We start from the raw sequence: 24,730 nt of genomic DNA on the forward strand, positions 1-24,730 counted from the left end.
GTATTGGGGGGGCGCCGAGCTGGCTACCCTCCCCCCCTGTGGTTTCCGGAGGCTTGATCGCCCTGCGTTGCCGCAGGGTCTTCCCGTTTGAGTACTTTTCAATTTAGACCCAGTGCTGTGGAAGGGCGCGGACTTGTGCGGTGTTACCCCCTCGACGGGGGCTATCTCCCCTGGACTAGCCCAGGGAGGGAGAGGCGGAGGAGGGTAGTAGTCTCAGGAGGCTGTTTGGCGTCTTGTGGTGTGAGCTCTTTGCGCTCTTTTTTGCGTGAGGATTTTTGAGCTTGGTGACCTCCCCAGCCCGGGAAGACTCGTCGGGCTCCCGGTCGCCCAAGTCCTGGTAGCGAGCTCTCTGAGATGCTCGGTTCGTTCGGTCGGCAGGAAGAGCCCCCCAGTTGCGACTTCGTTTATGTTAGGAGACCAACGGGCATAGATCCCGTCTAGTTGGAGCGCCAAACAAGCGCTGTTGCGTGCCGGCCGTCGTTTCCCGTGCGGCCTGACCCGGGGGCGGAGTGCATGAGACTAACCAGCCGTATGCACCCGCCCCCCGCGCTGTGCTTCGGCCCTGGGCCCCCGGCTTTTCAGCCCACAGTGTAATCAACGTCATACATACATACATACATACATACATACATACGTACATGTGCTCCCGTGCCCCCTGCTCAAGGTTGCCGCCTCAACACCGCTCCGGGCTCCCAACCGGACGGCACCACCTAGCCCACCAGAAACCGCCACAACGAACCCGCCAACCAACCCCCAGGTGGAGTCCCCCCCCCATCGCCACCCCCCGCCCCCCGGGGCCCTACCCGCTGATCCAGTCGCTGCCCTCCGACCAGCACCGCGCGGCGATGTTGGCTCCGCAGGCCAGCAGCGCCGCCAGCGCCCGCGGCTTGTTGGCGACGGCGGCGAAGTGCGCGGCGGTGTAGCCGCAGAAGTTCGGCACGTCCACCAGGCTGCGCCAGAGGGGGGGTAGGCGGGTGATGGGGCGGTCAGGAAGGCAGGGGGATAATACTACATGATTATGATTATAATTATAATTATGATGATGATGTTGATCATAATCATGATGATGATCATGATGATGATATTGTTACAAAAGTCAAGCACCAACAGCCTTCGTGGCGGGAAAGGGAAGATGCAAAAGCCCAAAGCCCAGAACCCCCAGTCGGCGTGATGGGGGCGAGGCAAGTTAGCGAGGACGAGGAGGGAGGGCGGAGGCGGAGGCGGAGGCGGCGGCGGTGGTTGGAGAGAAAGAAGAAGAGGCAACGTAAGACGAATGGGCGCACAGTCAGAGAGCCGTAATGATGACAGTGAGATGAGCAGCGAGGGACGTCAGTGTCAGTGTCGGTGTCGTCGACATTGTCGACGGCGGCGACGGCAAGAAGCTGCGCGCGGCTCTTAGGCCCCAAAAACAAACGCATCCCCCCCCACATACATACATACATACATACATACATACATACATACATATATAAATACGCACACAGCCACAGAAGTCACTCTCCCACTCCTCACCGCACGAAGCTCTGCCGGGTCCCCGGGGGGGGCCGGGCGCTGGCCTGATGCTGCAGGAGGGCCTCGATGGCAGGACCCTGGTCGTGGAGAGTGGCGTAGTGAAGTGCCGTACAGTTGGCGCGGTCTCGATACCAGGGATTGGCGCCCTGCAATGCGGGCGGGGAGTTTGAACTTAGGTTTAGTTTAGTTCAGATTTATGTGAGGGAGTCGAGAGAGGGAGAGCAGAAAAAGTACATAATATGGAGGACACCGGGGGCTGACTTGCAAAGCATGAGAGAGAGAGAGAGAGAGATGGAACGTAGCACCCACCATCGACAGCAGGAACTGCACACAACCGGGATGTCCGCCCTTGCACGCCGCCATGAGCGCGGTCTGTCCCAGCACGTTGGGTGCGTTGACGAGCGCCGCCAGTGGCAGGCGGGGGCGGGAGTCCGGGCCGCGGCGCCGGAAACCGTCACTGCACCGCAGAAAGGGGTTCGAGAGCCGCCAGAATGACGGCGCACCGTATTGGGGCTGAGGCTGCTGCTCAGGCTGCTGCTGTTGTCGTTGTTGTTGCCCCCCATGCTGCCCAGCAGCAAAGAATGACCAAGAAGGCCCACCGGGGGGTTGGGGGAAAGGAGGGGGGGAGAGGGACGGGTTAAGGACGAAGAAATTTCCTACAGAACACACACACACACACACAGGCACAAACACACACGCATGCGCCTCAGGCCATTACATCTCCCCCCCCCCCAACATTGACACACACAGGCACAAACACACACGGTCACATTTAGACAGAAGTGTATGGCCGGCGGCCCCGTGTGGGTATGGGGGCCTTACGTGGGTTCCTGTGGGTTCCCCCGGTGTGGGCCACAGGGCGGTGAGGCGGTCCGCCAGCGCCTGCAGCAGGAGAAGGTGGCCGCTGGCGGCGGCGACGTGCCAGAGGTTGCTGCCGTCGCGAAAGTGCGTACAGGCGGCAGTGAGAGGGTCATCCTGCAGGTACGATAGCGCCACCTCGACATCGCCCTGAAAGTGGGGGTGCGGTGGCCTCTCAGGATGCTGGCAGAGCGCCTTAGCGCGTACTCGTAGATGATGTGTGTGCCGTAATATGTATTACATAAAGCTACTTCAGATGGGGTAGCCGCCCGAGGGTTGCGGGGACGCGTCGCGAAGCGATGAGGGGTTTGATTGGTTGTTTGTCTACCGGAAAGGCGGGTTCGTCACTGGATGCGTTAAGCATGTAAATGGAGGGGAGGGACAGGGGAGGAGGGGATGGGCAAGAATGGCGGAGGTTCGTGACATGCGGGGAGATAGGAAGTAAGGAGTGCCGGAAGGTGCTAGGAGATGTCGGTTTGAGGAAGCAAGTGGGACATCTGCATCGCATATACGCAAGTACTCGAGGTGTGGGCATGAGCCCAGAAGGCGAAAATGTCGTGCGTGCATGGACGCCAATTGGAACCTATTCGGACAGTATCCGCATGCAAACATGCGGTATGCGAAGTGCCCCAACAGGGAGAATTTCCACATGCTTACTAAGCGGCAAATATGTGACCGCAATGTTTCGGATCGAGTGGCGAGGCGTTTTGGATACATCCAGGCCTAGCTGTGGCGAGGTCATGAAAAAGGCCGTGAAACGCAAGAACAGAGGAGCATGATTAGCAGCCTCGTTCTCAAGGGGACGCAAAATGAACCCTCGTCTCAGTAAGCAAGGCCAGTCCAGCTTTGCTTCACTTTCGCCGCAAGGGTCTTGGTCGCTCAACCTTTCATAACCAACGTTGAAGATTTACCTTACGAAGTGCTGCCTCAAACGACGCTCGACCAAGGCAGAAACACGCCATTAGTGATTTCTACGCGATAATGTCTCCACGTTACTGCCCCAGTTGAACTTTGGCGCCATTTAATAAGCTTAAGTGATAGTTCCATGAAATGATTACTTGATAGGAAAAGCAACAGTGTATCAGCGGACTGGGATCTTGGGGCAACTTTCACCGCATGCCTGTTTCACCTGTACGTCGTACGCAGGTGAACTATCCGTTGGCTACTGACGACGAACATGCCTATACCTAGTACTTTTATGCGCCTTCACACAGTTGCTTGGATTTCGTGGGCCCTGAGCCCTAATGGTTGGTGTCCGTAGATGTGCAGCTCCAAAAGAGATGTTCAAGGCGGAAGCTCTTTCGTGAAGCTGGGCGGGGCACATAGGAGAGCGGTGAAACTTTCTGGAAGCTTACAGCTACATATCCTGTGAGCTCTCATGCGCCTAGCCAAATGTTTCCGCCTGTCGACTATCGATTTCGTACGCTTTGATTGTTGCCCCAAGCGTACGCATGGATCTCTTTTGCGCATGTCAATGTATGTATGCAAAACTTCGTTATCCTTGCGCCATTGCAGACGTGTTATGGGTGCCTCCGCTACACTCACAGCTGCAAGCAGCTGCCTACATTGCATTATTTTGCCCACGCACAAAGCGTAATGAAAATGCCGCTATTATGAAACGCGAAGCTAATGCGCACGACCAACGCGGGATGTTGAAACGGTGCCAGCATTACTAATTGTGGCGGGGCAGTGCGATTCTGCCGGAGCCAGCCAGCTGCGAATTGTAACAAAGATTAGCAAAGCAGCCACCAGAGAGCTCTTGGTATGAGACCAGGTGCCAGCACGCGAAATTTATATTTGAGCAAAGGATAGAAGGGCCGGGCGATTGAGGGCTCTCCGAAGGCGGGCGGCGCTGGGCTGACGACATTTTGCACGAAAATTAACTCCTCAAAATGGATAGAATTATTGAATGGTCTCATAAGGGTAGGTTAAGGCGTGGTAGAAATGCTATCGTGCGGCATGTGCAGTTCTGCATAGCGTTAGACAAGTAAACCAGGGCGCCTTTCAGCAATTGAGAATTCCCGGCTGGCGCCTATGTAACTTCAGGATGCCCGACCGGCAAGTCGAATCGGGTTTCGGCATCTTTTCCGGACATGGAACCTTTGTCACATGGAATCTCCCAGAATCTTCTAACCGTTTTCGTTGTAAAACGTTAGGAGGGTTTAATTCAAGGAACGCGGTACATCCCCCTCATCACAACTTCAACCTACGAATATCCAGTATTTTGTCGCACCTTTTGATGACGTTGCACTGCACCAGGTTTGCGTTCGAGGACGAAGTGCGCGTTCGAGACTGCACCCTTTAGGTAATAGAGCTAAACGCAAACGGGGACACGGAGGTCGGCAAATCAGTTTCTTCAGCTGGGGGGTTGCATTATTCCTGTGATAACAGAATGTTTTTGGGCCACTTATCGGGGCCCCAAAAAAAGACTGTCACATCGTACCAAAGCCTTTTCTGTCCGTATTTACATGTACCCCGCCAGCGGACGCTCCCAACACCGAACATCCTGACCATCCCAGGGAACGCCTAGCGGACGGTAATGGAAAAAGCGATGGTCGCCCATCACGTTCAACATGACAGTAGTGTTGGGAGCTGTTGGCGCAATGAATGTTGTACTGGGTTAACGATCAATTGGCGCGTTGGAAAAGAGGCCACCGTAGAGTATCCGAGCTGGCTCACAGCGCGCACACGCTCCCACGACCCAACACGTCACCACCCCCACACACAGCCGTCGCCACCACTGAAGTCAGCAGTAGCGATGATATGGCACTCGGGCTGGATGCCCCACGCTTGCCACGTCCACGCTGTCCATGGTTAGGCGCGCACGCTTCCTGGAACGTCCTTGTTGTGGTGCCGGCTCACAACGCGCGCGCGCCTCCTGGGATGTGGATGCGGGGGACTGCAGCGAAAACATGATGCTCTACGACCAAATACCTTTCGCCTTATTACAAAGGTAGCGAGCTAGGTTCATGGATGGGGCCACACATGCATATTCAGTCACAAACATGTTTCTTTTCTGAATTACAATGGTGTAAATTGATGCCTCACACTCACACAAACCTCAACCAGACCTCGGTTCCGGCCGGCTGAGAACTGGGCTCAACCTTGCTGGAGGTGTGTGGATGAGTGCCGACGCAGTCCACACACGGCACCGCGGGGCGAAGCAGATATGAATGAAAAAGGACAAACTTACCGTGATACCGCTGATGCATGCTGGCCCGTGCTGTGTTTCTTCGGCATGCTGCGATGAAGCGAAGTCGTGTCCCCAATCACTTGGGCGTGTGTTTGGGGGGGGGGGCGGAGAGAGGAAATCAGGGTGCATGTAGCCATGAACATAAATTTTCATCTCGGCCTTGCTTCAACCAGGCTGCCAGTCAGTTGCGGACAGCCCACGGCCCCAATGGGTGCTGCTATTTCCAGAAAGAGCGGCACCGTCGGCCCCATTTTCCCTGCCAGCGTCACGCAACGACACGACCAACCATTAGGCTCTGTGTTGCCACCGCCGGGAGAGTCATCATCGGCGGACCCGGGGGTGCGACATGACACCACCGTGCAGCCGGCCCCCTCGCTCCCACCCGCTCCCCCTGTCTTTCTCTGGTATCAGCATCACCTGTCTGTGGTTCGTCTTACCACCCACCCACCCACACCAACACAGTTCTTAATAAAAACAAAACACACCAACACATGCCACTACTCGCGCTCTGTGTTCTCCAGTAGGGGGTGGTGGTGCTGCACACCGCAGGGCAGCGACAAGGCCATGCATGGCTCCTCCACCACAACGCCAATAACGCCGCGTTGCACAATGCCACAACCCAGCAGTCCCGCCACGCGACATTTCATCCGCCGTCAAACCGCTGTATGTGGTGTGTTACTGTGTTCCGGTGGCGTGTTACTGTTGGAAAACCCAGGCCAGGAGATCATCCTCCCAAAGGAGGCTTTTTTGAAGATATCGATCCTCCCAAAGTAGGGGAGAGCTAACAAGCCGGATGGAAGAAAGGTTTGCACGTCCTCTTGCTTTCGTCTTTATAAAAGGCGTCTCGAGAGGGAGGTGAGGTGTTTTATGGAAAGCACCAAATCGCGTTTGTATGTATTATACGCATGTACGTATGTATGTGTGCAAAACCCCCTACAAAAGGTGGAAAGGCTTATTTTGCACCGCTGGAGGTTAACGGTAAGTGCAGACTCCGGTAAGGGCTGCATGCGTCCAACCGAAGGGCCCTGTACAGGTCACACAGGCCCTGCGCGGTACGGAAAGAAGCTGCCGTCACCCCGCCAATGGGTTCGCGTGGATGGTGACCTTGTTAATCTTAATGTCGGTCTTGGGCCGGTCCTGTGCACGGATAACCCAACAGATGCGGCATCGTGAGGTATCGTGTCGCGAGGTGATGTATGGAATATAAGAGTCCGCTCTTTTTCGCCCTGTGTAAACAGGGGAGTACTGAAATAACACAAAATACGCAAGTAAAGAAAGCGGACTCAAGGTGTTGTCTGGTGAGGTGTTGTATGTATGTATGTCGGGAAGGTGCTCGATGGCAGCCACAAACGCTCCACACGCACACTCCATGCGCTGCCGTAACCCAGGGCAGAAAGAGTGCCACATACACACACATACATACACACACACCTCGACTGCTGTCCTGGTTCGTCACGCTGCAGCAGCGGGCCGTCCCTAACCGGTGACTCTCGCACCCACCATTACCGGCCCATGCTGCCCAGTCCCCTCTCCACCCCCCGCCACACACACACACACACACCAGACCACAACCCCCAGCTGGGGACCTTCCCCAGCCAGCCCCTCGGCCATTTGCACAGACCTAGCTCGTCACCCGCCGTGGGAATATCCGACGGCCGTACCCTTCACCTTGCCACGAGGGGTCGGACCAGGGGACCAGGGCGCTCATCTACCCACCCGCCTCCCCCACCCCTCCACCCCACCCCCCCACCACCCGCACCTGCGCGTCCGTCGGGACCTTCTCCATTCGGTCAAGGACGTCCATGCCGTCAATCACCTGTCGACGTGAAAATGTGCGTGCGTCTGTCTGTTTGTTTGTTTTCGTACGGAGATCTTTGGGAATAGGCCACTTGGTTGGTGATTAGGGGATGTTGGGGGTGATGACCAGGGGTGTAGCAGCGGGTCCGGAACACACACCACACAACAACTACAAGCCGGGCGACCTGTCCAGCAAGATCCAACAAGCACCGCGGCCCCGGCCGGCCAGATCAGCCCCCCCCCTGCACCCGCGGAGTCCTCCCGCCCGGGGGCCGCTGTGCGGTCTCTACAGTGCCTCTGCAGCTGCCCCTCTGCACCCCTCTTGCCTCGCGTGTCTTTTCCCCAGCTGCCCACTTTACCTCCCGTGCAGCTGCACCTCGAGGGTGTCGGGCACACCCTCCCTGATCACTGGTTGGAGTTCATGATGGGGGATCACGGTGGATAGGCACTCTCAGCCATAATCTCCCACCCACCTCCCACCTCCCTCCCTCTCCCTCCCTCCCTCCTTCCCTCCCTTACTCCCTCCCTCCCTCCTTCCCTCCCTCTCTCCCTCCCTCCCTCCTTCCCTCCCTCCCTCCCTCCCTCCTTCCCTCCCTCTCTCCCTCCCTCTCTCCCTCCCTCTCTCCCTCCCTCTCTCATTCCCTCCCTCTCCCTCCCTCCCTCTTTCCCCCCTCCCTCGGGTCCGTATCTTACTTCCTCTCCTTCAGTTCAGTAGTGGTCTCACCTTGGGGTATCCGTCTATGGTTTTTCTTCTTCTCGCCAATCGTCTGTGCTTCGTCGTACCCCCTCCCTCCCATCCTCCCTCCCGGACTCACTCACCTGACCAAATATCGTGTACTTGCCATTCAGATGGGCATGGGCCTTATAGGTGATGAAGAACTGGCTGCAGAGGCATGGGGGGGGAAGACGAACCACACACGATTGGGGGGGGAGAGGGGCGGTCGATGTGGTGACGGGTCCGGACGCCCCAAGGGCTAATGGGGGGACCGACGAACCACGAAGAGTGCAGCTGCTGCCCAATGGGCGGGGGGCCCGCCCCGCCCCAACCTGCCGCCCAGTAATAATTCCTCCGTTCATCCCAGCACCATCTCTCTTTCGCTGCAAAGGAGCCCATCTCCTCACGGTCCCCCTGGCCCTCACACCTGCCGTTCGTGTTTGGACCGCTGTTGGCCATCGAAACGATGCCCCGCTTGCTGTGCTTTAAGGCGTCGTGGAATTCGTCGGGAAACTTGCCGTTGGGGGTGGGATAAATGGACCGACCGCCCTTGCCGGTGCCTGTGGGGTCGCCTGTGTGGGGAGTGAGAGGTGAGGAAGGGGGGGTTGGTTGGGGTTGGGGGGAACCTGCGGCGGGGGCTTCTGGGTCGGAATGAGGTCCTTGCTACCCGCGGGGACAGATATGGGTAAGGTTAAGGGGGGGAGAGTTGGGGGATGATGATAATTGTGATGATGATGATGTGATGATGATGATGATTGTGATGATAATGATGATAGCGATGATGCTATCAATGATGAGATGATGATAATGATGATGCTAACGGTGATGATGATTGTGATGATGCAAATGCAAAAGACGCATTCGTCGAGGTCCAAACCGACCTGCCGGTGATGAAGGCCCCTATGTGGTTCTGGAAGCCCATCCACGGCTGGCGGAGCGAGGAGAGGCGGAATGGGTGGTACATGCAAAGTGAACTCTACGGAGGGAGGGGGCCTAGGGAGGGAGCTGGCTCCAGCCCAGGTCCCGGGGGGTTCCGGAAGCCCTCTCCTACGCCCTCTCCTCACTCACCACCCTGGATCATGAAGCCCTTGATGTTGCGGTGGAAGTGGACGGCATCGTAGTAGCCACTGGCACATAGGGCCAGGAAATTCTCACAGGCGCGAGGGGCCTTTTGCAGCGGTTGGAAGAGGGAAAAGGGGAGGACGGGAGAAGGAAGGCGTGTCATACGGGGCCCGTTGGCAGCGCTTTTGGGGCCTGGTGGTGGTGGTGGTGGTGGTGGAAAGGAGGAAAAGCAACTGGTGCTTGCCGTGGATGGGATGTGGGAGTACGAGCACCGGGCAAGGTCAGGCGCGTCCGTGTCCTTGTTTCCGGGTCCTCACCTGCTCGCAAAACAGCTCAAGCTTCAGGTCTCCCACGTTGGTGTGTAGCGTCACTGACATTATGATCCCTTACAGTACGCCAGCCGTCTGGACGGTGAAGCTTCGCGAGGTAAATGAGTAATTAGCTTCACGCAATTAACCTAATGCACTTATATCGGAAAACGTGTGGATGCTTGTGACATTGCGCATGTTGCGTACAGAGACAGCTCTGCGCCGGACAAGTCGAAAGGCGCGATCCCTCGCACGTTTGCAGCTTTGGATGAATTATGTCCTTTCAGAATAAGTATGAGTTTATCTGTGCAATCGAATGAGTTGAGTGCTTAAAGCACTGCAGTATTTTGTTTATGCCTTGTACAGGATAAGTTCATTCGCACTTATTCGGTAAGTTTAGCATGACAAGTGAGCAGAGGACTGCTTAGGCTGGCCCTTGGTGCTTTTCCAAAGCCACGCCTGGTAACGAGCTCGTACAAACCGTTTTTGGAGAGGACTCCTGTTTACAAAGTCCATAGCTCCATACTTCACTCTTTCGCTGGACAGTTGTACACGCATGGAAGGAAATTTGATGTCATCTTATCACTGCGACGAGACGCGCCAGGTCCATTCCCAGCAAGGACGCAAGCAGAGAAGGGCGCTGAATCGGTTCCATGTGTCTGCATATCCATTCCAGCCCATCCAGTAAGACTTCTAAGTCGTCAAACTTCCAGTAATGCAACGGAGTCTCTATATGTATGTCCTGGATCCAGTCAAGTCCATGCAGTACATCTTCCATGCGCCTATAAATACAACCCGGCTGGAAGTTTATAAAAGACATGCAGGCCTTCCCTTCATCGAGAAGTTCACAGGTACATATCGAGGGGGGGGGAGCCGGTGAGCTGCGCTACAGTGTTTTTAAAAGTGGTTACTAGTGACCAGGTGGTTACTGAGAAAACAATTCCCTTCCAGAAGGTGGTCACTCGGAAATGTTTGAGCCACCTGCCAGTAACCAGGTGGTCGCCAGGAAATTGGGGGCCACAAAACCCCGTAGTGACACGCAATCTTTCTGTACATATATCCGTGTAAATAAACTAACTAATATATACGCGTTGTTTGTTGGCTGTTCAAAGCCGTGAATGACCGTTGTGAAGTTGGGTCTTCGGATGCATGGTTCTAGTGGGCTCCTGTTCAGCATACTCGCTGGGGTGGTTGCCAAGGTGGTTACCAAGGAAAACCCCCACAGTAACCACTTGGTCACTAAAAAATTACCACAGTCAAGCAGTTTAAAAATGCTGTTGCGCTAGTGGAAATAGCGGCACCGCACACGTGCAGAGTGTGGCCGACATCAGCATTCGCGGCATGACAGCTAAGCCCGAGAATAAGCTTCACCCTTTATGGACTTGTGCTTGATGTGTCGACCGCTTGCTCGCGCTCCTATACATCTAGATTTGACTGAATAGATTTTGTACTGTTTGGGGGGGGGGCTCCCATCCAGCGGGTGTCAGCTTGAAGGGAACTCAGTAAAGTTAACTGAGCCTGAGCCAAAAAAATTACAGTACATGGAAAAGGTAATAACTGAATTTTGTGTGTGTAGGGGTTCCTTCAATTCTTTTCCTGCCTGATGGCAAGTTTTGTGGTTCCAGAATCGAGGTCCCGACTCTTATAATCCCGCTGCAGCGATGTGTTTCGGCTGCCTGCTGGGCATTCGTTATCATGTATGCCAACGCCTAAAATGCATCCATCTTGCTTCACGGCACGTTCTCTTGATAGCAAGTTACAAGTTACAAGTTCCACACACAAGTGTGGGTGTGTCCATAAAAGCCCGGGGGGGGCATGGACGTTGTATTGGTATTGAGTCTCCCTCATCCCTCGTCATCTTGATTGTCCCTCGTCCACTTCAGGGTGAAGCGCCTCAGCACGACGTGCCTGGCCTCCCAAATTTCCGAGAGGTACCTGGCCAATGCCAGGGGTGGCGCCTCAGTCAAAATGGTGCGCATGCTGTGCCCCTTAAAGACTACATCACCATCATACTTAGCCTGTATGCTCTTGTAAGCGGGACATTCCTCGAAAACATGCAACTCATCTTCAACCGCTCCACAGTCACAAAGCCTGCAGGTACACGCAGTGCACTCACACCCATTAGGCCTATTAACCTCTAACTCCCAACAGCCTAACCGAAAATGCATGAGCACATGATGAAGTCGCTGGGGCATGGTCCCTTTAGTGTGCTCCAACCAATCGAGACATGCACCCCTAGGCAGGGCAGCTCCCATCCAGTTCATATAGCGACAAGCCTTGGCTCCGGTAATCCCTATGGGGAAAACACGGGGGTCACCCAAGGTATTCAGGCATTCCCACCATGCATCAAGCCGCTTGGCAAATACCTTAAGAATGCTCTCAACTGGCAATTTAAGGGTGGTGTAGTACACAATAGATCATTACCGTGTGTATTAGTGGGGGGTTCCGCTCCTAAGCTAGTAAGAAAGGCTAGTACCTTGCTCGCCCAACACTCAGTGACGCCAACAAGTGCCAACTCCAGGTCAGCGACAAATGCCTGGTGACACAGCATTCCCGGCCTCTTAACCACAGAGTTCCAAAACCTAAGTACAAGATTGGTCCAATCGAACTGGAGTGGCCTCTGTGACAGCTCACAATATAGGGAAACCATAGTCAGGCTCCTCACCCCAACTACGGATCGCATGTATGCACGCTGTTCCTGGACCATTGGATTAGTCATAGCACCTTCAAAATACACATTTATGAAGTCAGGTCCCCAAACTTGCGCTCCATAAGAAAACACCGGTACAACTAGTGTATTGTAGAGAGACGTACATAGCTTGAGGGTGGTAATTTTCTTATCTCGACACAAACATGGCCCGCCTCCCTGCTGTGAGTAGTTGCTTGGTACATGCTGAGAACTGCACTCCTCGGCCATAGTGCAACCCGAGATACCGTGCCATCTCGTTGCCGGTCAGCACCCGCAACCCTGCCCCGCCTAACCGGTACTTCTGTGCTCCTGTCTCCCTTAACTGTATTCTCATGGCTATGTAGACTCGAACCTGCTGGCTGACCGTGCAAAGAATGATAGGGGGCGGAAAACGGGGAGACAGGCTGCCAAGGGCCCTTACACTGCATTCTGCCTTTCACTCAGTAGAGCTTCAGCTTGTAGCTGACAGCTTTTTTGCTGTTCAATCCTCGGATAGAGCATCATGCTCACCATTGAAGCCCTACCTAGTCATCACCTTCTGTTCAAGTTCCTGTATTCTCTCGTTCTTTTTTTCATCTAAGGGAGATGTCGACATTAAACAACGAGCAATTGCAGCAACGGCAAGGTACGGCCGCCCAAGATGGCGCCAATATGGCGATCAACGCTACCACCAGCCTTGCAGGCCCCTCCACCAGCGAGGCTGGTGGCTTCACCTTCTCACCACCTCCCAACCGACCTTCTCCACCGGCCTGCAGCCCCGCCACGGGAGCGGTGGTGGTTACCACCGCAATCCAGCAGAACATCACCCCACTCCAGCAACAGATGGCAGAACAGAGTCAGCTTTTGGCCTCCATGGCTAAAGTAATAACAGCTGGCCAAAATCCGGCAGCCACTGTTCTGTCGCCAGCCCAGGCGGCAGCGGCATCGGTCACACCAGACAAGGCAAAAAGAAGTAAGGAGAAAAGGAAGAAGAAGGAAGACAGCTCAAGCTCAAGTTCCTCATCAAGCAGTGACGACGAGGCTCCGGAGAGGTTGCAGCGCTTAGTGGACCGCTTAGTGGACCGGATCGAGGCGCAACAGCCCACTGACCCGTCGGGCTTCCGAGCTGGCCAAGATCCGCCATGCCGACCATTCGCCGCGCGGAGGTCGGCGAATCAAAGGCTTGAGAACTTTCGTGGCGCCCTTCACATTCGGCGGAACCTCCGCCAGCAACGCTAAAGCCAGCTTACCCTGCGTAGCAAAGCCATGGAAGATTTGTTTTTGGAAGCCCGACGGGTCGGTGGGCTGTTGCGCCTCAATACGGTCCACTAAGCGCGGCAACCTCTCCGGAGCCTCGTCGTCACTGCTTGATGAGGAACTTGAGCTTGAGCTGTCTTCCTTCTTCTTCCTTTTCTCCTTACTTCTTTTTGCCTTGTCTGGTGCGACCGATGCCGCCGCCGCCTGGGCTGGCGACAGAACAGTGGCTGCCGGATTTTGGCCAGCTGTCATTACTTTAGCCATGGAGGCCAAAAGCTGACTCTGTTCCGCCATCTGTTGCTGGAGTGGGGTGATGTTCTGCTGGATTGCGGTGGTAACCACCGCCGCTCCCGTGGCGGGGCTGCAGGCCGGTGGAGAAGGTCGGTTGGGAGGTGGTGAGAAGGTGAAGCCACCAGCCTCGCTGGTGGAGGGGCCCGCAAGGCTGGTGGTAGCGTTGATCGCCATATTGGCGCCATCTTGGGCGGCCGTACCTTGCCGTTGCTGCAATTGCTCGTTGTTTAATGTCGACATCTCCCTTAGATGAAAAAAAGAACGAGAGAATACAGGAACTTGAACAGAAGGTGATGACTAGGTAGGGCTTCAATGGCGAGCACGATGCTCTATCCGAGAAATGAACAGCAAAAAAGCTGTCAGCTACAAGCTGAAGCTCTACTGAGTGAAAGGCAGAATGCCTGATACGAAAGAGCTGAAGCAATTAATGCATTGATTAAGTGCTCGTCCTGTAGTGCAGTACGGCAAGTGCGGCGCAGGAAGGCGCAGACCAGAACTGGCCAGAGGACAGGGACTGATACTGTAGTTCGTTACAAAGATTAGCTGAGAACAAAGCGCTAAATCCAGACAACGCAAGTTCGCCAGTCAACCGTGCAAGCAAGTGCAAGTCAGAACGTCGTTTGTTGGGGAATAGGGACGGCAAAATAACAATATACAATACATATGGACCCAGTTTAATAAGGAAGGATATCAGAGAACACAGCGTTACTGGCACATCGGGCGTCAGTAACAGCGAAGTGATGGCTGAGCGGGATGAAGTGCGCGGCGGAGTCGGAGAAGGTCCGGAGGAGAACGAAGTAATGGCTATGACGAAGGCGATAAGAATGGCACGCGACGGAAACACCCAGAAGGGGATGTTGTGATTATCACCGGACTGCGCTCCTTATCCCGCGTTGTCTGAAAGCAGGCGCAGCCAGCTGCAACTAGGCCTACCCGGTTGCGTGTAAGAGGGAAAGGGGTGTCCCGGAACCGGCCGCAAAGGCTTGGCAGCTACGCATATTTTGCTGGGGAATGGTGTGATCCAGCTAGGAGGGGACGGCGCCGCGGCGGAGAGGTCACTGCTTTGAGGTTGAGCTCAACGTGGTTTATTATCACCACGGGTTACTGCCAGGTGCCCAGCTGGAGCCCACCGAAGCGCCCGGACCGCTTTGCGCTCATCGGGGAGCTACGCCCGCAAAGGGTAGCAACTAGACTCAAGAAGCCTGCGCAATAACGAGTACCCACGGCCGGTAGGCTTTACCCGGGTGATGCTCTCAGGGAGAGAAACGCCAGCGTTGCGTTGTGCTGATCCGAAAGGCCAGCCCCAGGGGGTGCGCGGTGAAGTACCCAGGCTGAGTGGCCTTGGGCCGAAGGCTTAGATGCGTTTAGCTGGAAGGCCAGCACCAGGACTGGGTTGCCTTAGGCCAGTAGCATAGGAAGAGTTTATCCGGAAGGCCAGCCCCAGGGGGTCTGCTCTCGCGCGGCGAAGCACCCAGGCTGAGTTGCCTTGGGCCGGTAGACTGGGTCGCGTTTGTCCGGAAGGCCAGCCCCTGCGGGTATGCTCTCGCGCAGCGAAGCACCCAGGCTGAGCTGCCTTGGGCCGGTAGGTTGCGTGGCGTTTATCCGGAAGGCCAGCACCCGCGAGGTTTGCTCTCGCGACAGCGAAGCACCCAGGCGGAGCTGCTTTGGGTTGGTAGGTTGCGTGGCGTTTATCCGCAAGGCCAGCACCCGCGAGGTTTTGCTCTCGCGCGGCGAAGCACCCAGGCGGAGCTGCTTTGGGTTGGTAGGTTGCGTGGCGTTTATCCAGCAAGGCCAGCACCCGCAAGGTTATGCTCGCGACAGCGAAGCACCCAGGCGGAGCTGCTTTGGGCCGGTAGGTTGCGTGGCGTTTATCCGCAAGGCCAGCACCCGCAAGGTTTGCTCTCGGACAGCGAAGCACCCAGGCGGAGCTGCTTTGGGCCGGTAGGTTGCGTGGCGTTTATCCGCAAGGCCAGCACCCGCAAGGTTTTGCTCTCGGACAGTGAAGCACCCAGGCGGAGCTGCTTTGGGTTGGTAGGTTGCGTGGCGTTTATCCGCAAGGCCAGCACCCGCAAGGTTTTGCTCGGACAGCGAAGCACCCAGGCGGAGCTGCTTTGGGTTGGTAGGTTGCGTGGCGTTTATCCGCAAGGCCAGCACCCGCAAGGTTTTGCTCTCGGACAGCGAAGCACCCAGGCGGAGCTGCTTTGGGTTGGTAGGTTGCGTGGCGTTTATCAGCAAGGCCAGCACCCGCAAGGTTTTGCTCTCGGACAGCGAAGCACCCAGGCGGAGCTGCTTTGGGTTGGTAGGTTGCGTGGCGTTTATCAGCAAGGCCAGCACCCGCAAGGTTTTGCTCTCGGACAGCGAAGCACCCAGGCGGAGCTGCTTTGGGTTGGTAGGTTGCGTGGCGTTTATCCGCAAGGCCAGCACCCGCAAGGTTTTGCTCTCGGACAGCGAAGCACCCAGGCGGAGCTGCTTTGGGTTGGTAGGTTGCGTGGCGTTTATCCGCAAGGCCAGCACCCGCAAGGTTTTGCTCTCGGACAGCGAAGCACCCAGGCGGAGCTGCTTTGGGCCGGTAGGTTGTGTGGCGTTTATCCGCAAGGCCAGCACCCGCAAGGTTTTGCTCTCGGACAGCGAAGCACCCAGGCGGAGCTGCTTTGGTCCGGTAGTTTGCGTTGGGTTTATCCGCAAGGCCAGCACCCGCAAGGTTTTGCTCTCGGACAGCGAAGCACCCAGGCGGAGCTGCTTTGGGTTGGTAGGTTGCGTGGCGTTTATCCGCAAGGCCAGCACCCGCAAGGTTTTGCTCTCGGACAGCGAAGCACCCAGGCGGAGCTGCTTTGGGTTGGTAGGTTGCGTGGCGTTTATCCGCAAGGCCAGCACCCGCAAGGTTTTGCTCTCGGACAGCGAAGCACCCAGGCGGAGCTGCTTTGGGCCGGTAGTTTGCGTTGCGTTTATCCGCAAGGCCAGCCCCAGCAGGTTTGCTCTCGGACAGCGAAGCACCCAGGTTGAGTTGCTTTGGTCCGGTAGTTTGCGTTGGGTTTATCCGCAAGGCCCGCACCAGCAGGTTTTGCTCTCGGACAGCGAAGCACCCAGGTTGAGTTGCTTTGGTCCGGTAGGTTGTGTCGCGTTTATCCGCAAGGCCAGCCCCAGCAAGGTTTGCTCTCGGACAGCGAAGCACCCAGGCTGAGTTGCCTTGGGCCAGGAGGATGGGTCGCATGTATCCGGAAGGCCAACCCCAGGGGTTACGCTCTCGCGCGGCGAAGTACCCAGGCTGGGTTGCTTTGGGCTGGTAGGTTGTGTTGTGTCCGCCCGGAGGACCAACCCCAGCGGGATTGTTCTCGTGTAGCGGAGCACCCAGACGGAGTGCATGGGGCCAGAAGTGGACGAGGAGGACTTGGAGCCAGAAAGGGGAGATAACTCGGACAGCAGCAATGGATGAGGTGCAGTTGTGGAGGCACGTCGGGGAGGGCGGCATCGGGGCAACGGGTACCAAGGGTCGGAAGCTCGTCCTGACAGCCCAAGCCAGGGCTAAGAGGACCAGGTGGAAGAAGAGAAGCGAATGGTGGCGCGGTTTCCTGAGTCACAGATTAGAAGGCATGGAAGCCACCCCTGGGGTGCGGAAGCCAGGGAAGGACGGGAGGATAAACGGCAGCAGTCAGACGCTTGGGCTGAGGATTAGGCCCGGGAGACGCAGCTAGCCAACGCGGGAGCGGGAGCCCGGTATCCGGCAGCAGCCACTGGCCTGAAAGAGCAGCCTCAGGCGAACCGGGGCGTCCGGGAGAAGGCCATCCAAGAGGCACATGGCCGCCGTAAGGAAACAACATGGCAGCCCCGGAGGCGCTGCATTACGAGGTCGTTGGCCGCGTCCCAACATCCCAGCTGTGGGAGGCCCCGGAGGGCCAGGTTGGAGTAATGGCGCCAAGCCACCACGCAATGCGGGTGGTAAACCCGCAGTCGTGTTAGGCTAGAGCGGGAGGACGAGGTGCTCGAGGACGCATTGGCTAAGGTGGGCCCGGGGATGGCCAAGGAATTGCGTGAGTGCTGCAGTGATTCTGCAGGGCCGCAACATCAGCGCGTTGGGGTGTACATCGGGCAAAAGCCAAACTCGCTTCTCAAAGGACACTTCACGGGGCAAATTACTGGATACCTGGTGCCATGGAACTGAGTGGGGACGAGTGAGTTCAAGCTACAGCAGCAGGCCCGCGAATGCCGGGTGTTCGGGTTAGAGGCGGCCCTCCAGGCTGTGGATGTCAGCCTCCGATGTTCAAGGAGTTGCGGGAGTGAACCTGGCCGGCCGTGGTACTGTTCACGCGCACGGCCGTGAAGTTCCCAGAGGCGCATGGCAGCTGGCTCACAGCCTACTAAGGAATTTAGGAGGAGGTTGACATTGAGCGCAGAAAGAGTGTGGGCAGCAGAACGGCATGGGAAGGGCGGCAATCGGGGGTTCCCGGCTTCCACGACCAGAGGAGCGCAAGTCGTAGCCCGGTGGGTGTGGGCTACCAGGGCCTAGTTAACCCGGGAACGCCTCACGGTGAGGGGCCGCGATGGACCGCGGCTGAGCCCGCCTGCCAGCGTAGTAGTGGCTCTAAACCGTGAGCTGGGTCGGCGGGGATACCAGGAATTGGGGGAGGAGCAGATCACGGAGAGCGTGTACAGGGGCTATGTGAATGGCACTGACTTGTGTACTAGCTACGCGGGAAGGGGCCCTGTGTTAAGGTGCAGGTTGGGCAGCGCTGCCGGTATGAACACCCAGCAACGGAGGCAACGGAGGCAACGGAGGCAGTACGGGTGGCCCAACGGGCGGACGCCCTGGTTAGCCACACCGGGGCGCCGCGCAAGGAGACCTAAGCCCAGAAGCCCAGGCTTACTGTGTTAACTGCGATCAAGCGAGGGATAGAAGGGGGAAGGAGCCGGAGGATCTAGCACGGGCTACCACACGGACACCCGGGAGGAGGAGGGAGCTGATCTGGACGAACGGCTGTCGTGAAACGATGACCCTTGTGAAGGCAGCAAGTGGGTGAGTGAGGAGCAGAAAGGGGAGAACCCGGCGTCGCAGGACGAACACCAGCAAGGGGAGCGGGGACACCCAAGGAAGCGTGCAGCGAGGCATACAGCTGCTCCAGGAGGCCGGACAGAGGCTACAGCCTCTAGGGCGACATGACGCAGAAGATCAGCAGAATGAGAAAGAGTTGTAGAAGAGATCGTCTTTTGCTTCCGGACCTGAGGACTACCAGCCAGGAAAGCTACTTACACATGTAGCAGTGTGGTGAGAGGTCTTCCAGGCAGCTAAAGAAGGCTGCCCGCTCACGGACAGAGACGTTGGCTAGGCCACCTGGAGGGAGGGCTCCAGCTGGAGTGGGTGTCGTGCGAACACCCAGGACAACAAATAGTGCCTGAGCGGGACCGCAAGCTAGCTATTGTGCAGGAGTTGCTGCAGGTCGCGAGGCTGGACTGCAACCCGGAAATAATAATGGCAGGTCACCGGCCGCATGCAGTGCAGTTCCCACAGCGGCGTCGTTACAGCCGAGTTAAGCACGGCTCTCTGCGGTGGGATACTGGAATGCCCAGCTAATGCAATACACCCACGCTTATCAACGGCCTGCGAGTGGTGGGAAAGGAGGGCAAGCTGCGCCTCTGCATTCATCTGATGTACTTTCCTTGTTTTCTGAAATACCGGCCTGTGCAGCAAGAACGCCTGGCAGATGTCACAAGGGCCAAGGAGAGGAGGGGCTGGTGAGCGAGAGGACCCAGGGTACCACCTGGGAAGTATGTGGGGGGGGAGAGACCGCTCCGCGGTGTGTGTTGGGGCTGATCGGAGTTGTCTTTGAAGGGTTTGGGTACCGCGGGAGTGTGGTCGCAGACGCAATGGCCTTCCCCACAATAAGTTAGTAGGGAGTACGGATCACGCGATGACGTTTAAGCAATGCATGTTGATTAAGTGCTCGTCCTGTAGTGCAGTACGGCAAGTGCGGCGCAGGAAGGCGCAGACCAGAACTGGCCAGAGGACAGGGACTGATACTGTAGTTCGTTACAAAGATTAGCTGAGAACAAAGCGCTAAATCCAGACAACGCAAGTTCGCCAGTCAACCGTGCAAGCAAGTGCAAGTCAGAACCCCGCCCACCCGCCCGTCGATGTGGTGGGGAGAGGGGAGGAGGACGAGCCACGAAGGGAGCACCAGGGCTAAGAGGGGCGTCACCAGCAGGAGGCGGAGGCTAGGATTTGGGACCGGAGCCGCGAGGGACACGAGTGGGCCGAGAGGCGTCGGTATAACGCTCCAGGACTTGAGCGCTGCGTATCTGGGAGAACGCGTGGAGCTCCGCGCGGGATGCGCCAGCGGCCTGCGTGGCCTGGATAGTACCACGACGAAACCCATGAGGAGTTTGCCCGACGTAGACACCAGCCTCCTCCAGGTGTTTGCCCACTCGCATGGCTAACGCGCTGCTGGAAAATGGACGCTCCACGAAGCGTTGGTGACCCCGGTCAGTGGGACGGAAGAGGTAGTCGGAAATTGCAGACCCTGGGGGGGCGTCGGGGGCATGGCACAGCTGCCAATAGAGGGCGAGGGTGCGGATGAAGCAATGTCGCGGAGAAGGGTCGGGACGCAGTTCCAAGGGGGGGGCTCGACGCCCCTTGGATGTTTTGGTCCCGAGTTGTTCGATCCGTAAGGAAAGTGAGGGGTAGGCACCAAACGGGTCCGGCAGAGGTAGGGGAAACCCACGGAAGGGACCCCCACCACGCGGGTCACGGAAGTCACGTAGCCGCAGTTTGCCGGTGTCGTGGCCGCGGTAGCTGGTGTGCCACATGAATTGGCAGCACAACAGGTCGCGTAGTAGCAGCAGCCGGGTCAGGGAGGTGGTGGAAGCCTGGAATCCGGACCAGAGGTGGTCCATGAGGGTGGTGAAGTCGCTAGGGCTGAGTGGTACGGCGGCTTGCTCCTCATAGCCACGGTCGGCGGCGAGACGACTATAGCCAGTCTTGTAGGAGGACAAGGCGCTGGAGCAGCAGGGGTTGCCTATGCCGGTTTCACGGTCGTAAGTGCTGCCACGGCCCAAGCGGTTAAACAGCCCGGAGAGTAGACCCAGATGATTGTTGACGGTGTTGGGGCTCGGGTCGTCCACACGGCGGTTGGGGAGCCAGTGCGCCTCCAGGTAGACGAGTAGGTCGTCATCAGTGCAGGTTAGCAGGGTACGGCCATGGGGCAGGGAGGCCAGCCAGGCAGAGAGGTCACGGCCAGCAGCCTCCTGGCGGGCAATGGTTTCGCGAGCCAACGAGCTGTCGCAGACGGTGGCGGCCTTCGCGAGGGCGACGGTATAAAGCTGACGGCTGGAAGGTGGGTCCAGTACGGCAGAGGGTATGGAAGTGGGGCGGACGCGCGCGGCCAAGATTTGGGGCAGAGTAGGCTCCGGCAGTGCCTGGAGGGCAGAAGAAGGTAGGAGAGGTAAGCGCGACGGAAAGAAGAGACAGGACCCAGGCGCAGGAGCAAGCCTACCGGGGGGGCAGCATCAGAGAGGCCGGGGGCGTGAGACAAGTCCAGAGCGGGCATCGGGCCCACAGAAAGGGCGGAGGGGTTGGGCCCCCGAGGGCCAGGGACGGACGGAAGTAAGGTAGTTGACGAGCCAGAGAGGGGCGCCCCAAGGAGGGCCGGGGGAGGCAAGGAAAGCCTACCCGGCACCGGACAGGCAAGGGGCGAGTCCTGCAGTAAGGTAGGCAACCGTAAGAGAGGGCCGGAGAAATGGATGCGCAGAGGGAGGGGGTGCGCACCGGGTAGGCAGAAGACCCAGCCGGATGATGAGGAGTCGCATAGACGAGGCGTAACAACGGCGAAGGAGGTCGCCGCTTCTGTGGAGAAGCAGAGGCTGGGTGGAGGCGAAGGTGAATGGCAAAGTAGCGACGAGCGAAGTTACCTGTGGCACGAGCCGAACTAGAGGCAACGCGGCGGAGTCTTGTGGACGAGGTAGAAAATATGAATGGTCGGTAAGAGAGTCGGCGTGAGGCTGGAGGCTTACGTTTTCTGTTGACGATGACTGCATTAGGTTATTTCGTACTCTCTACTCGATTGCCGTGCGAGCGGCCCACCCGCCCTCCCACTAACAGCCAAATGGCTGATCGGAGTTGTCTTTGAAGGGTTTGGGTACCGCGGGAGTGTGGTCGCAGACGCAATGGCCTTCCCCACAATAAGTTAGTAGGGAGTACGGATCACGCGATGACGTTTAAGCAATACTCGCCATTCCAATACGGTTGTACGACAGTCGCACAGAACCAGACTTAGAGACTCCGATCGCTTCGCTCCGTCGTATCTAAGTCAACAATCAGCTTCCATAAGCCGCTTCCGCTCACGTGTAGCGCCCCCAAAAATGAGGACCTCGCATTTGGCGGCATTCGCGGCCATACCCGTCGCTTTGCAGTAGGCTTCGAGTAGCCCCAGAAGGCATTCTGCTCTATCGTGCCCTGTCGCATAGCTTCTCGCTACCGCTTGTGTAACTGCTGGCGGGCGCCTACGGGCACACACACCCGCACAGCCCTCTCTTACGTTGCTTCCGGAAATTTTTGTATAAAAATTGCTTGTATACAAACTGTTTTGTATATAGCTTTTATGCTCGAAGTTGATAGATAACAGGCGTGAAATTACAGGCGCTTCGCGGCTCCTAAAACGGCCGTTCCTGCTTCACCAGCCATCCTTCAGCAAACCAGCTAACGCAGAGTCATAGAAATTTTATCTGTCACAACTTTGACTTTTGTCCCTGGCATTTGCTTGCCCTTGCCTCTTTGCAAACCCTCGGCCATGGGTGCCGCTGCTGCCGCTGCTATATTAGCCCTGGCTATGGCAGGTGAGAACGCAAGGCCATTCAAGACAGCAACACACACAAGAAGCTTTAGACCGTGTCGTCACGTTCAGTAGCTTCGCGTAAACACCGCTGTGCTTGCGTACGTAATCGCGCAACCGGGCTCACCACGGAACCACCATTGTAAATCACAAATAGCGGTGCCAAGCGATTCTTTGCTTAACTTGAAATGAGGAGGCGATTTCCCATCCCCCTCTACCTGCTTTACACCCACGCGCACAAATCGCCTACCTGCTCGCAGCGCTGTTGTCGGACATCGACACCGCATCAGCAGCTGTCTCGCGCCCTTCTAGCGGGCCAAGCTGGCCTCCAGGTATCGGGCCAGCCCTTGCAGCGCCGCCGTCATGGCCGTATCTTGATATCGGCCCGGCTCTTGCAAATCCACCATCGCCAACATGGCGGTTTCCTCGCAAGCCGCCACAACCATCGCCTGCTCGCAAGCCGCCGCCACCATCACCCACTTCCAAGCCGCCACAACCATCACCCACTTCCAAGCCGCCACAACCATCACCCACTTCCAAGCCGCCACAACCATCACTCACTTCCAAGCCGCCACAACCATCACCCGCTCGTAAGCCGCCACCACCACCACCCGTCCGCAAGTCGCCGCCACCATCACCCGTTCGCATATCCTCACCACCACCACCACCACCACCCGCCAGCAGCTGCGCGTTCTGCGCCAGCGCGTATATCACCCAACCCCTTGACCCCATGGTTAGCTCATCTGCATGCCCTGAAATCACAGCCCAGATCCTCAGCAACACATCTTCCCTGTACCCTAACGGCCGCGTGCGGCTGGTCAACGCCACCTGCTCGACGACCAGCCCCTTCCGTGTTACCGTCTGTTTGATCAGTGCCCAGCCACCTGCAGTGCCGGCCATTCCGCCGTCCTCTATCGACAAAATGGTCGAGGGTTGGGCGCTGACACTCCGGGAAAATGTGGGTACCCCCTGCTTTACTTATAGCAGGGTCGTGGCAGAGATTCAATCACCCACATCTTGCTTGAGGGGCTTTTCAGAAAACGTGCTGTTTTGCGCTTAGCTTGCTGGTGGGGACAGGCGACGGCCTCTTTCGTTCCTTCCTTAGTTTAATACAAAGCTGACAGGGAGGATAGAATGAGCAAATGCATGCTTGGCGTGTTGCCGTACGCAACCTCACCTCCTGAGACCTCCTCCTGCGGACTTCAGTCCTTCGGTCGGTCCTATTGCGCGGACTGTCATGTATGTCTATGTATGTCTATCTGCATCTGGATCTGGATCTAGACCTGGCTGCCGACTTGCCTGCTGCTGGGGTATAATAGGGTGTAGGGATTCCCCAGGTGACCTCTGGCGGCATCACTGCTGCTAATGTGGTTTTCCGGGTTTAGGGGCTGGCAGGTGTACTATTGGTGATGATTAGTCCTAACACAGCAAGATGCCCGTATGGCTTTTTGCTGCAAACGCATGTATATGTTGACCGTGCATGCTGGGATCATGTGTGTTGGTGCGGTCAGGCGCTGCTGGGTATGCCGTACTCAATCCTGCTGGCTGTCCATACATGGATGTAGTATTCCGTGGACATATCTCGGATGGTGCTGATTCGTGCTATTAGCTTATCAATTGTGTTCTCTGACACGGTGGGACGTACCAAATGGTGTAGTGTGTGTATTATATCACACCTTCTGGAGTTCTGTTGCTCCTCCACAGGTGTAACCTAGGGGCGCATTTGAGCCCTGAGGGGGGCCAAGGACCAGCCGAAGGCTGTCCAAAATACTTAGGTATTGTAGCCTGATACCATGGATAAGGTTTGCTAACTTCAGCTGGTCATCAGGCGCCATTACACCCTTCACAGTCTGATTCCATGTTAAAACCGTCAGGAAGCCTGTGCATGTTGCTGGACATGGTTGGGAGCCAAATCATATGTCACAGGTCAGGCACTACTGGTAGAGCACGCTCCAATGGTGGAAGGTAAAGTCCCCCTAGTCTGTGGACGGTGGTGACCTGGGATAAAGTTGACTCGCGAGCCGACCAGGAATGGAGTTGGGCCGCCTTCGATCCGGCAGATTCCCTTGGATGCCGGTGGTAGGTGCGAAACCTGAGCGATTCACTGAGAAGTCGGGTAGGGTGACTGGATGAGGGTGCCCCGAAATACCGGGGAAGGCGGGGTTTCGCAGGGTAGCGGCCACGAGTGAAGATATGCCCCCCTGTCCGACACATCATATGTGTTTGTCGAGTAAGGTAGTGCATAAGATC

The 24,730-nt window shown here is 57.0% G+C and overlaps 4 protein-coding genes across 4 annotated transcripts in view; 1 reads left to right on the forward strand and 3 right to left on the reverse strand.

The window, feature by feature from the left end:
* Window positions 1–3,942, reverse strand: part of VOLCADRAFT_91079 (uncharacterized protein) — a gene marked incomplete at both ends in the record, with an annotated part of 11,172 nt that extends 7,230 nt beyond the window's left edge. The window contains 5 exons of the mRNA XM_002950622.1: window positions 804–950; window positions 1,513–1,658; window positions 1,822–2,076; window positions 2,335–2,520; window positions 3,916–3,942. Coding sequence (XP_002950668.1) covers window positions 804–950; window positions 1,513–1,658; window positions 1,822–2,076; window positions 2,335–2,520; window positions 3,916–3,942 — 761 coding nt within the window. The remainder of the gene's footprint in view (window positions 1–803; window positions 951–1,512; window positions 1,659–1,821; window positions 2,077–2,334; window positions 2,521–3,915) is intronic.
* A 2,692-nt stretch (window positions 3,943–6,634) lies between these two features.
* Window positions 6,635–9,514, reverse strand: VOLCADRAFT_101939 (uncharacterized protein; the record flags this gene model as incomplete). The annotated part of the gene is made up of 6 exons (XM_002950623.1): window positions 6,635–6,700; window positions 7,323–7,379; window positions 8,180–8,243; window positions 8,503–8,647; window positions 9,144–9,243; window positions 9,455–9,514. The coding sequence occupies 6 exons, from the start codon at window positions 9,512–9,514 to the stop codon at window positions 6,635–6,637; spliced, it is 492 nt and encodes a 163-aa protein (XP_002950669.1).
* A 2,768-nt stretch (window positions 9,515–12,282) lies between these two features.
* On the reverse strand, window positions 12,283–13,835 carry VOLCADRAFT_91081 (uncharacterized protein; the record flags this gene model as incomplete). The annotated part of the gene is made up of 3 exons (XM_002950624.1): window positions 12,283–12,493; window positions 12,871–13,031; window positions 13,224–13,835. 3 exons carry the CDS (start codon window positions 13,833–13,835, stop codon window positions 12,283–12,285), a joined length of 984 nt encoding a protein of 327 aa, XP_002950670.1.
* An 8,603-nt stretch (window positions 13,836–22,438) lies between these two features.
* Window positions 22,439–23,540, forward strand: VOLCADRAFT_91083 (uncharacterized protein; the record flags this gene model as incomplete). Its single annotated transcript, XM_002950514.1, has 2 exons — window positions 22,439–22,484; window positions 22,741–23,540. The coding sequence occupies 2 exons, from the start codon at window positions 22,439–22,441 to the stop codon at window positions 23,538–23,540; spliced, it is 846 nt and encodes a 281-aa protein (XP_002950560.1).
* Between the last annotated feature and the right edge of the window lie 1,190 nt (window positions 23,541–24,730).

This window comes from Volvox carteri (genome assembly GCF_000143455.1).
Source record: "Volvox carteri f. nagariensis unplaced genomic scaffold VOLCAscaffold_19, whole genome shotgun sequence".
NCBI classification, from domain to species: domain Eukaryota; kingdom Viridiplantae; phylum Chlorophyta; class Chlorophyceae; order Chlamydomonadales; family Volvocaceae; genus Volvox; species Volvox carteri.